Source organism: Dufourea novaeangliae, unplaced genomic scaffold (assembly GCF_001272555.1).
Source record: "Dufourea novaeangliae isolate 0120121106 unplaced genomic scaffold, ASM127255v1 scaffold21, whole genome shotgun sequence".
Taxonomy (NCBI): Eukaryota; Metazoa; Arthropoda; class Insecta; order Hymenoptera; family Halictidae; genus Dufourea; species Dufourea novaeangliae.
Window position 1 is genome coordinate 4,409,495 of NW_015373910.1, and position 12,548 is coordinate 4,422,042.

The following is a 12,548-nucleotide window of genomic DNA, read 5'->3' on the forward strand; positions in this document are numbered from 1 at the left end:
TGTATTGTGTATGATATATAAATTTAAGGATTTATACGCAATCATTAATATAAAGTATAGCTCTTATTATTCCCACAATCATAATGTACAGAGACTTTTGTCTCTACTGTATACTTACATATATTACATATGCAAAGTTGCAACACCTTTCTGTTGATAAAGATGTGATTCTAATTCTCAAATGTACTTAAAGTATTCTATTCATTTTATGAATGTTCCAGTTGTTAATTAATAATACCGTATTGTTATTCCAAGATTCTCCATAATTTTTACTAAGTGAATTTGTTACACTGGAAAATAATGTTTGTAAACCAAAATATATTGCTTTATAATAAAAAAAAATGTAGTGGATTACTTATTGATCCAGCTAATAATACTTGATATCGTGTTTTTCATTAGTTTCAACAGCATAACTATGATTGTGTGTTTCTTTTTAGGAAATTTAGACATTTCTTTGAAATGTGGTTACGAAGCGAACATGTTAGTAGAAGACTGCGTGGTCGCCTAAATATAAGCAGTATACCTAGATCAAAAATTTCCAACCATAGAGTACAACTGAACGGTCTGAGGAAACTTCCATCTGTGGGTAATGGTAATCACCGTATTAACACGCCTAATAAATGCAGTAGGCTAACACGATGGAGACGTAGATGCACACATTTTTTGAAAGAGGTGAGCATTGAAGTTTCAGTTAACATTTAAACATGATTCATCTTTCCTATACATAGTACATTCTTCTTTAGTATCATCGTATTACTGTTTATTCGCTTATTATAAATGATCTTTGCAGGTCATTTATTAAAAACAAAGCTTCACTGTTTCTTAAAACGAAATACTTTCCTAACTAATCAGCGATTAATGGTTGTGACTGACTAACTCGCAAGGATGTTGTGCAATTAGATTTGTTAGACCTACAATCGAAGCCATTTGGTTAATACAAAGACACCAATTCAGTTTTGTTAAAACGATTGTTCTTCGTAGGCTTGTAAAGAAAATGTTTTACATTTCGCGAAGTCTGCGCCTATTAGACGAGAGAGAGGACCTCGTAGAAGAAAATGCATAAAGCGGTCAATGGTTACTTCAACTCCATTACATCGAACGACTGCGAAAGATGCAGTTACTGTATGTTGTTATAAATCATAGTGATTTGTTATAATGAATATCAAATTTTTCTGTACGATTAAAAGAAAAAATAATTACAATTGTTTTTAGCCATCGAAATGCACAACAGTGTCGAAAGTTTCTGAAGAATCTAAAGAAAACTGGAACACAACCATTTTATCTCTGTACTCATCAATATTAAACACAGATTCATGCAGTTCCTCCATATCCACTGTACACGATTTTAAGCCTTCCATTCCAAGTGTATTACCACTGACAAATCTAATGCCTCCAGCATCTGTAGGATCGCATGCAGACCTTTCGTATGCATTGGATGATGAAGAAACTAAGAACAATGGTACACAGATATATAAAAATGTCATATAAAATCAATTATTCGTTTTTGACCGTGTATCGAATGATATTTCGTTTCTTGTAGATACCAGTTCGCTGTACTTCACCGCTTCCTGTATCCAAACAGAGACATCCGACGAATGCTACAGTTTAATACATTCTACATCCATGTACGGAACTCGTTCGTTCTCAACAGAAAAGTATTTTCCAAGCGGAAAATACACGCTTAGCAACAATAATGAAAATAACAGTAGTTTATCGAAAAATCAATATCCACTTGATAGTCATTCATCAAAATACGAGCCAGGATTTAGTAGTACGAAGTATAATGCAACCACCATGTATAATATAAATCATCATCACTCCTCCGACACAAATGGAAACGTTACGGAAAAATATGACTCCGAGGATATTGAGAGTGACTATCACGATGTCGAATATATGGAAGTTGGGGGCGAGGAAATAGTAGAAAGTTGCGATGTAGAAAATATGGTTACACATGTTCAAGAAGACTGGGAGCCGTTTGATCCTTATGTCTTCATCAAGCATTTACCACCTTTGACCCCAGCGATGAGAGCTAGATGTCCTGCTCTTCCACTTAAAACACGCAGCAGTCCAGAATTTAGTCTAGTATTAGATTTGGTACGTCCATTTTAGAATAATAAAACATAAAGTTTCAAGGGAGTCTTTCAGTCCAGAATTCTAGGAGAAATGGTCATTTTTTCGTTGTGTATTTTCTGAAGTATCAGATATCAGAACTGACAGACTCCCTTGGATATCACAAAACATGTGGAGAAAGAAATATAAAAATATGTTTTTGTTAAACAGGATGAAACGTTAGTTCACTGTAGTCTACAAGAACTCTCGGATGCAGCGTTCCGTTTTCCAGTAGTCTTTCAAGATGTAACATACACAGTATTTGTCAGAACACGACCGTATTTCCGTGAATTTTTAGAACATGTTTCATCATTGTACGAAGTCATCCTTTTTACCGCGAGCAAGCGTGTTTACGCAAACAAGTTAATGAATCTATTAGATCCGACAAGGAAATTGATTAAATACCGTCTATTCAGAGAACACTGTGTCTGCGTTAATGGGAATTATATCAAGGATCTGTCTATATTGGGTAGAGATTTATCTAAAACTGTTATTATTGATAATAGTCCACAAGCATTTGGATATCAGGTTAGTGTTAATAACTAGTAATTCAAATTTTACAAACTGTTCGTTAATCTTACGAAATCTGTTTATTGCAGTTGGAAAATGGTATCCCTATAGAGAGCTGGTTCGCTGACCGTTCAGACAATGAACTAATGAAGTTGTTACCTTTTTTAGAAAACTTAGTAAACTGGGTAAGTATTTGTAATGATTTGATTAATATTTAAATATTAATAATAATGAACCAAATATAATTGATATTGCAGGGAGGGGATGTTAGACCACGTATTAGAGAACAATTCCGACTCTTTAGTTTTTTACCACCAGATTAATTTGGGTAGTAAGCACAAAACTAATGTGGAGGTATCAGTCTACATAGGTATCTTATACATGTATGTATATCTTAAAAATGCGTGCAATAATACACGCCAAAAAATTATACAATTTGCAATAATAATCTTATTCGTAAGTACGTCCGATGGAAAAGATGTCTAGCAAAAATACAACAGTCACTTTTGAAGTTTAAATTGATATTCAGTTATAATTCTCATAAGATTTCGAGTGAAATATGAGATATTGATGATACATTTGTTACACTGTTATCAATAGTTCATTGTTGGTATTTGTTTCATGTACAATTTCACTGCAAGAATAATTCCTTTTATATTGATCTTGTAAATTTAACGTCGAGAATGCATTTTAAAATCAATGTCTCGATGCAATAAAATTGTATTGTTAAAAACTACGCATCATAGTAGATAATAGAATCAATATCTATTAAACTTTGGGCAGGTACCAATCAATTAAAATGATAGGTAATGAATCTTTATAGTTCACAGACAGACCAATAAAGATTTAACGATATTAACTGCTAGGGCTTACACATTATATTAAATATGTACGATCTGTATTGTATACACTATTTTCATTTAAAATGATTGAAAAATTGGTTCAAGTATTCAATGTTAAAGTGCTCTAGCAGTAAAAATTATAATAGATCACAGACGTCTCTCAGTTTATGCGTACTTTACGGAAATCGAATAATAGAAATGTAAATTATATCATTGTACGCAATATTAAATCGAGAGATGTCTGAATCAAATTTTTATTAAAAAATCAAAATTCTTTTGAAAAAAATTGTTAATATCAGCTCATTTGTATTCATTAAAAATACTGAGCATACGAAGAAGAAAAACACAATCAGTATGTATGCACAACTGTCCTCTCTTTATTTAAAAGCAAGTTCAGTTTTGGTGAGATAAACAGTAGTTCAGTTGTAAAATGAATTAAATCTGTTACACATAGCAAAGCGCAAAGCACTTACTACACATTTATCTAATCGTAAGAATAGCCGAAGAAAGCTAAGACTCACAAAATAAGATCATTGCAATATCTAACAGAACAAAAAAAAATAGTAAGATTCATTCGATAGAAACGAAATATAGTTGTAGAATACAGATAAAAGATGAATATAGAGCGAACTTCCAGTTATAACACAAATATCTTCCGTTTCTCACAATGTTTTTACATCTACACATAGTACGTACATAGTGAGGAGGGAATCATACCCAATGTAACAGGAAATCCATAAACGGAAATACTGAGCTCGTACCTTCAGTACAAAAAAAAATGATCGTATTCATTGTATTTATAGTTGTCTAATTCAATTTTCTTACGTTTTGACAAGCATGTCTGCACAAGTAACGTCAGCTTTTTCTTAAAGCAACATCCTGAATAAGTTAGTATAATTATTGTTTGTCACTTCGATTTTTCTTTACTCTTTATTGCAGATCCGTATACTTGCAAAAAATCTCCCCACAAAAGGGTAACAAAGTCTTCGATTCAAGCTTAGTTATTATAGCGAATATGATCTCAGCTGACTACCCCTAATCAGTGTATTAAAAACTATAAGTGTCGAAGCTTTAGTTGAGCACTACAAGTATAAATCAGTTCAGATTGCAGACTGAGTGCATGTATATTTATATTCGTAATGTCCATGGTTATGAATACACGATACGTATGTGTCTGTATATGAGCGTGAGTGTGACGATTATATCATTATAACTACACCTAATAAAATTATAGAATTGCGTGTAATCCATAGACGGAGACCTATATCAAAAACATCCATGCAAAACAATTTAGCAGAACAAACACAACATGAGAATTTATATCTTGTAGTCCTTACTATACCTCAAGATCGCATATGTACGTTTCACGCCACGAATTTACAGATGTGTAAGATCGATCCTGTTACAGAGGAATTGTAAGAGTGCTCTAATTTTTGTTTAATTGGATATCTTCTATTGAATTTCTTTAATATACACAAAAGAAATATTATACGAATCATGTAAAACGAGGTTTACTCGAGCTGGTAATTTTAATTTTGTATGTGTATCACATAAAAATGAAAATGGATTTAGTGTTTTAATTGTATGACTACAAATTGCTCTATGTATTTTTCATTAGATGCAGTTACTTTTCTGTGTTTAGTTTTAATTAGTAACGAATCACAAGCCGCTTACACTTCTGTTTAGAATAAAAAAAACTAGATTTCTGTGTGAGTTGTAATAGTATCTTTCAGACGTATTTGTTATCGATAGATGCTATCAAGAAAATAAAAATAATAAAAGTAGGAAGATCATACAAAGTAAATACATGCTTGTTATGTATGAAACAAATGTTTGTATTATTAATTCATTTATTCATCATTGAACATTAAATGTAGTTAGATGTAAATTGTTACATTAAGACGATAAACATTTTTTGTTTAATAAGATGGCTGCACATTACAATAATACATTGACAAAAACTGGACACCGGTGTTTTTAAATAAATTAGAATAATTTTATAATTTATTTCGTGCACAAACATTTGATAATGTTGATATTTAATTAAAATGTAAAGACAATTACAATCTGTGTTGTATAACGGAACGCTGGAGACAAGAAGTATGTAACAGACTTATTGTTAATATAATAATTGTAAAAATATACACATAGTGATGCAAGCCTGCGTCAATATTAAGTATTTATTTTCGGATCGAATTTTGTACGATATAAAAGCATTTAAACATTTTAATAACTTATATTTAATTTAAATTGGAAAGTATTTTATAATACATTATAACGTTGTTTTAAATATAATTTTTAAAAGTACGATTGTATGTACAATATGTATGACTAAAAGATTACTTATTGTCGATTTACGCTCTCTGATTGTGCTTAACATCGAAATAATTGTATATTACATATAACTCTTCGGTATGATTCAATTAAGTCAGAAGTACATAGGTGCTGACAACAGGTACGTTGAACATAATCCTTGAAAGGAAAAAAACTGACAATAATCATTTGATAATTATTTACCATTACTTCTGTTAAATTATTCTGAAAAGTATCTAGTTTAGATATCTTTTAACTCTTGCGGTTTTCCAAAAAGGTACATTGGAAATCTCCGAAGTATTACTTACTTCTCGCCTCCAATGTTTTCTTACTTTATTTCACCTCTATTGCTTGGGGAGAAAAAATGCTGAAAAATGTCACGTGCAGTATTATATATTTAAAATAATACATTCAACGGTATTTCATGTTCAACATTAATATACTTTCTCTACTTAAACACTAGAATTACCGACGATTAACACATACCTATATTTCTATCAGATCTGCAAATATGACAATTTTCTGAATGTTTCATTAAAATACATATTTATAAATTAATTAATCTTTTTATTTATATATTGCAATGAAATTTCTGAGAAATTTCAAGAAATACATTGTTATAGCATTTTAATTACTTTTGTAATAATTTACGAACTCGTCATCGTTTCGATTGCTGTGGTAGTTCTAGTGTTAATTGTTATAACAAATTAACTATCAATACTTTCTTATTTTTCTATACAATTTACTATCCGACCATACTCGAACTTCAGACACATTGATACTTATTTTTGCTGCAGTTGCAAAATTTGTCATCAGGTATTTATGTATGTGTATGGATATATGGTATGCACCATACAATACTATTACAATAATTTGTACCTTCCAATAACATATATCATTGTATTTTCCCAAAATAATTTTGAACTAAATAATTGTTCAAAATAAATCATTCATTTCTCGGAATTTATTGAATGTTACACAATTCTGGCTTTACATTTTCATTTGTACCAAGGTCGCGAGCATAACACAGGAACTTAATATCAACGCCGTCAGTATACCTGATCTCAATGTATCTAAAGTTCGAGTGTAATTCCATCTAAGCTTCTGGCTTCTTGAAATACCTAGTCTCAATGCGATTGCAGAGATTCACAAGCAGTGTATATTTCTTGACAATAGACGCCAGTACGTTATCAGGAGGTAGATGTGTTGTGATTATAATAAAAATATGTCCAAAGACTAAGGCATCTAATTCATTGGGTGTCCTAAATATAATTAAACAACAAAGTGATCAATTATGAATTAGTCAAGTGAACAAATGAATACCAAACAATACAAATATATGTATATACTTCATATATTTGTACAAAGTTCTTAACAAAATAACAAATGTAATAAACCTTCAAGAATTTAAATTCATAGGAATCGTCTGAAAATGGTGGTAGCGATTCAAGGGATTCAGAACAATTCCACAGGGTATCTTTGGAAGGGGTCTCGATAATTTCAAAATCTTCAATCAAAGTATCCTTGAAATAGTTATTTCTTATTTTTGTTATATATTTAATGAGCATTGGAAATTGTTTTATAGTTGTTGCAATATTTTGTACGGTCGGGCAAAGGTCAGAATTGATTAGGGTATAGATATGACCAAATACCAGGGCATCTACTTCGGTAATCCTTTTAAATTCAAAAGCACATAAATAAAATGGTAAAAAGTAAAATGCATTTTTCTTTGAATTAAATATTAAATGTTAGAGGTTCACATAATGGTTTGTCAAATCTTGTTTAAAACATAAATAAAATTTCAATATTGCTAGTTTATACTTACTCGCCCCTAGAGAAATATTCATTACCACCCAATCTGTCAGATAATGCTTTACAACAAGTTTCAACTTCGTTACATACTTCTTCTATGCTCTTATTATACCAGCCAAGTACGTTCAGTTTCTTTATAACTTCATTCCTTTTTTGCCAGTTCAGATAATGATTCAAAGGCCAAGGATATACGTGTCCATGTCTTTGTTTAGTATCTTGGTTCAGGGTTACTTCGTCAACCCAACAAATGTATAATTCAGCATTTACAAGTACATTATTAACCAATGACATATAAGCCCTCATATCTGCTTTGCTGGCTGTAGACAAATTTTTTGATAAACTAACACCATTGCTTTCTATAAATGATACAATTCTATCAAATTCAGATTCTATACGATCTCCACATTTGATGAACGGTACTCGACCAGTAGGAGACATATATTCAGCATTATATCTTGAGATTATGTCAAATTTGTAGCCACACATTTTAAGAAATGCTTGTACAGCCAAAGAATTTGCACTGTCGGGCAATAGCATCTGTTCCACTTGGAACGGTTGATATAAAGGAATAGGTACATTTACAGGCCATGTCTCCTTGGCTAAATAAAAAAAAAAAAGAATTTATGCAATGTTTAATAAAAGAAAAAATGGATAAACTTTATTAACATATAACCATCCCCCTGACTACAACAATATGCAAATGATGTACAAAAATGTATACTATTAATTCATAAAAGTTTTATTTGTAAATATTCGGTTCTTATGTATGGACATATAAAAAAAATAAATAACTTAGGATTACATATTACTAAATATATGAAGGTTAAGTTTCGTGCAAGTGAGGAACATGCAAAATATACTTAACGAAGTCAAATTACGAATTACCTCCCAATTCCATAGTTATATCCTCTAATAGATCACTTGGCATTTTTCTTGTATTAAATATGATGTCAATAACGGTACAAAATTTTATTGTTGTTCTTTGGCCTCAAACTCCCACGAATGACAGAACAAGAGAGTGTCGGAAGTAAAAGGGGATTTTATTACAACTTTCTTTATGGTAAATAATAATAGACAATATTAAATAGCTATTGATAGCTATATTAGTTTCGGTGAGCAGGTACCCGCAAGTACTCTTCTATCTGATTATCTTCTGGATCACCAGCTCTGAATCAAGTATATATATATACATGTATATATATTTACTTATATACACTTATACATCCCATACATCACACATCTTTTATAGTTTATAATAACTTCCAATTAAAATATAATATTTCTATACTTTAATGTGTGTATTTGTTGCAGAAAAGAATAATATTTTACATAATATAGTAAATATTTTACAAATCACTCTGATTCAATATTTATATATTGAATGTAATAAAGCAATTAAGAATATATCCCTTACAAAATATCTTGTATATTTAGAATTTAAAAATTAGAGAAACTAGACACTGTGTAAATATCATATTCGTATACATTAACATACTTTGATATCATTTTGATTAAATTTTAATTGTCTAAAAAAATACAATTAAATGAGATTAGATGAAACATAAAAATGTAGTATATTGGTAGATAGTTGTAATATGCCTGTTACTATATCATTTATTACTTTATAACTTTTTACTTTATTAATCTAAATTGCATTAAATATATTATGTGTCTGTTATCATTATTCGAAAGTGAATTGTGTTGTTTAAATGTTGCAAGTGTTTCCGCGCCGGAAGCTGTTCAGCATGATATGCGCAAGGACTAGTGCGCTGTAAACAGCAGTTTCTTTCTCTTTCAAACACGCCAAGATGTCGAAGAGAGGTAAGTCGGTTTTCGGGACGGATAAGAATCCAAGGAAATCCATCTGAAAATGAAGTATCAATTTGAAATAAGTGATGAAAACAATAAAGGAATGTTCGCGATATGTAGCGACAGGAATAATTTTTCATTAATATCGGTGGAACTTGGAAAAATCGACGACTGTATTGGAAGCAAACGCCGCGTTAGACGTGTCCATCAATATCAACGATTAACATGAAAGTAATTGGAAAAAAAATAGTATAAATATCATGTAACCTCAAAAAAGTAGCCATGTTATGGCTGAGAATAACACATGGTTGGTGATTGTCATTCACTGTTATAAATTATTTTCTGTTAAGTATTTTGAGTAATTCGGAAGGAACAAGTTCTTTATAATTCGATGGTTTAATATAAGTGGAGATAATACAACTTATCGAATTATTAGCACTTTACAATCAATTCTTTATAGCAAAACATAATAGGTGATTTGTCTCTTTGAATTGTTATAGGAACAAAGAAATGTAATTTGAACATATAAAATCTAATATTACATTCCGGATAACTGATACAGTTATGTTTTATCATTTGTATTTGTGTTCAGTGTCAAATTTATTTTTACAGGTGCAAAAAATTTATATGTCATCGCAGTTCAAGGAATTAAAGGCAGATTAAATCGCCTTCCAGCTGCAGGATCAGGTGATATGATTGTTGCCACTGTTAAGAAGGGTAAACCAGAACTCAGAAAAAAGGGTAAGTATTTTTTTTATTCAAAAAGAAACTTATCATTTCTACCTTCTCAGTCTGGAACTCCAGTTTTGTATATGATATTTCTTACATACATAATCATGTAAAATGTTTCACTTATTCAAAAATAACTTATCCTATGTGAAGGATCAACTGTTCCTGTAACATTAACAAGTACTTTTTATAGTGATGCCTGCAGTGGTAATAAGGCAACGGAAACCATTTAGGAGGAAGGATGGTGTGTTCATATACTTTGAGGACAATGCAGGTGTTATAGTAAATAATAAGGGTGAAATGAAAGGATCAGCTATTACAGGACCTGTCGCAAAAGAATGTGCAGATTTATGGCCCAGAATTGCATCCAATGCTAGCAGTATCGCTTAAAACATACTGTATAAATTTATTGTCCTTAATAAAATATATTTGAGCATTTGCTCACCACTTTCGTATTTTTCCTTATAATGATTTATTTATCCTTCTTACGAGTAAACCTGGATATATACATTATAAAGTGAATTGAATTTGTATAAGTTTTCAAGGTGAACGTGTAAATACAATAATATTTATAGTGGAAAGATTGATGTGTAAGAAGTACAACTCTCGTAACAGTAAAGAACGAAACTGTTCGAAAAAAACAATCATATATAATAAGGTTAGTACAAAATTATTAATACTGAAATGAAATTTCTGCGTACTGAATAATACAAGAAATGTATTATCAATTTCGTTTCTATTTTTCTATTAAATTTGGCGTGGTGGTAGTAAGAATATACAATAATGATAGAGATCTTAAACATTGGAAAGATAGGATAGAAAATCTAATTTTATAATGTTAATAATAAAATCTTGTTCAGACTATTAAGAAAAATAGAATAACAGTGGTGTTATTAGATCAGTTAAATAGGTATATGTACACAACATGATTTAGAGGCCTGTCAGCAAAAACTAATACATAGAAAAAGACAAAAACAAATTTTGAACTTCTACATCGTGTTTACTTATACGTAAGAGCGAGAGAAACGTTTAATAAGGATCGATCACGTGAATTTATTGTACAGTTTTTATATCGACATAATAACACATAACAGTTCTTACAGTATTTATTTTACATTGTAGTAAATCAATAATATTGATAACGTATGTTCTCAGTATTATTAGATTACAGAAATGTTCGAGGTACAGTGCACATTTCGGTACAAGTAGTTTGGTGTTCAGACGCTGACACATAGCGCACGTGCATGAGAAATCAGCTGTTCGCTGCTGTGGCGCTAACTAGTGGATGACGCTTCGTAGATCAAGCAAAAGAAAGCGAGATACATTTTTGTGTTACGATTTATCGTGTGACTGTCCGTCATTATTAAATCGTTCGTTGAACACGATGCGATTCGCGATTCAACAGAAAATGGTGCTTCTAATCCGCGCTCGTGCTGTACGTGTTGACGAGTGACGGGTTTACAGATCATTGAAATAATTGCACTCTCTCAGGTGAGGTTAGAATTCTCGCAACAAAAAACTTTCCTCGAGTCCTGTAGAATCGTACATCGTTTCAAAGAAATCAAATCATTTAAGAGGAATTTGTCGTGTCTCGTAATAGAAGTGTATGTATAATCAAGAAAGTAGAATACTTTAATTGTTTTTATTAATTGTGTCAAGAATTTTAATAGTTATAATTACATGCTGTTGTTTCTTTGATTCATTTCCGGTTTTGGTTAAAGTCTTTATTATCTTTCCTTTGTTTCGAATGTTCAACAGGGATTGCTCTTTTTACGTTATTTTATGTAGTTTTAAAGAGGAATGAGTAATTGTTATGAAAGTAAAATCTTTGAGGGACAAATTGCTTGTGTTGGATTAATTTTTTGAGCTAATCGATCGTATTACAAGTGATTGAATTTTTGTCTTTCGGTTTAGGAAGAACGACAGCTTTATTATACATGACGACAACGGACACCCGGAGGAGACAATCTTTTGTTTAATTGGTAAGTGAAATCGACGGATCACAGCGATTGTTTGTTTGTTGGTAATTTATTGACAACTAACAAGCGTAATTCAGTATTTCAAGTTATGACTTCGTTCTTTTATCTGTAGTTGACACGACGTAAAAAATCCTTCGTGTTATCTGTTCCTGTATTTTAAGGCATTAACCTCTAAAACTTCGATCAAATAACTATAGGTAACTCTATAATGAGATTGAATTTTAAACAGGAGAAAACAATTAAATTAACTGTTCCTTTATGAATACCTATTTGTCAGCAATGGTTAAGTTTCGAATTGTACGATTTTAAGAAAGATATTGATGTTATCTCATTAGTATGCAATGCCCATCGATCGTATTATCGTTCCATCATCACGTAGGAATATTTTTTTTTAATTTGACGTTCATTGTAAACGCAACGAGTAACATACATTTCTTACACA

At 30.9% G+C, this 12,548-nt stretch overlaps 3 protein-coding genes across 3 annotated transcripts; 2 read left to right on the forward strand and 1 right to left on the reverse strand.

Annotated features, from left to right (window-relative positions):
• The first annotated feature begins 438 nt into the window (after positions 1-438).
• On the forward strand, positions 439-3,032 carry LOC107193960 (CTD small phosphatase-like protein 2). The gene is made up of 7 exons (XM_015583500.1): positions 439-672; positions 982-1,122; positions 1,213-1,459; positions 1,541-2,097; positions 2,284-2,640; positions 2,712-2,807; positions 2,880-3,032. Exons 1-7 carry the CDS (start codon positions 460-462, stop codon positions 2,943-2,945), a joined length of 1,677 nt encoding a protein of 558 aa, XP_015438986.1. The 5' UTR covers positions 439-459; the 3' UTR covers positions 2,946-3,032.
• A 3,707-nt stretch (positions 3,033-6,739) lies between these two features.
• LOC107194080 (metaxin-2-like) lies at positions 6,740-8,719 on the reverse strand. Its single transcript, XM_015583643.1, has 3 exons — positions 8,475-8,719; positions 7,603-8,188; positions 6,740-7,039 (listed from the first exon to the last, which is right to left on the reverse strand). Exons 1-3 carry the CDS (start codon positions 8,515-8,517, stop codon positions 6,874-6,876), a joined length of 795 nt encoding a protein of 264 aa, XP_015439129.1. The 5' UTR covers positions 8,518-8,719; the 3' UTR covers positions 6,740-6,873.
• Positions 8,720-9,397: 678 nt separating this feature from the next.
• LOC107193912 (60S ribosomal protein L23) lies at positions 9,398-10,582 on the forward strand. Its single transcript, XM_015583451.1, has 3 exons — positions 9,398-9,410; positions 10,011-10,139; positions 10,321-10,582. The coding sequence occupies exons 1-3, from the start codon at positions 9,398-9,400 to the stop codon at positions 10,515-10,517; spliced, it is 339 nt and encodes a 112-aa protein (XP_015438937.1). The 3' UTR covers positions 10,518-10,582.
• The last annotated feature ends 1,966 nt before the right edge of the window (positions 10,583-12,548 follow it).

Excerpts from the sequence above, each read along its gene's own strand:
- LOC107193960 (XM_015583500.1), top strand. The coding sequence starts at position 460 with ATGTGGTTACGAAGCGAACATGTTAGTAGAAGACTGCGTGGTCGCCTA. Across the intron at positions 1,460-1,540 it reads TGAAGAAACTAAGAACAATG|ATACCAGTTCGCTGTACTTC; the intron begins GTACACAGATAT and ends CGTTTCTTGTAG. Across the intron at positions 2,098-2,283 it reads TTAGTCTAGTATTAGATTTG|GATGAAACGTTAGTTCACTG; the intron begins GTACGTCCATTT and ends TTTGTTAAACAG.
- LOC107194080 (XM_015583643.1), bottom strand. The coding sequence starts at position 8,517 with ATGCCAAGTGATCTATTAGAGGATATAACTATGGAATTGGGAG. Across the intron at positions 8,189-8,474 it reads TATAACTATGGAATTGGGAG|CCAAGGAGACATGGCCTGTA; the intron begins GTAATTCGTAAT and ends TTTTTTATTTAG. Across the intron at positions 7,040-7,602 it reads GAATATTTCTCTAGGGGCGA|GACACCCAATGAATTAGATG; the intron begins GTAAGTATAAAC and ends AATTATATTTAG.
- LOC107193912 (XM_015583451.1), top strand. Across the intron at positions 10,140-10,320 it reads ACCAGAACTCAGAAAAAAGG|TGATGCCTGCAGTGGTAATA; the intron begins GTAAGTATTTTT and ends TACTTTTTATAG.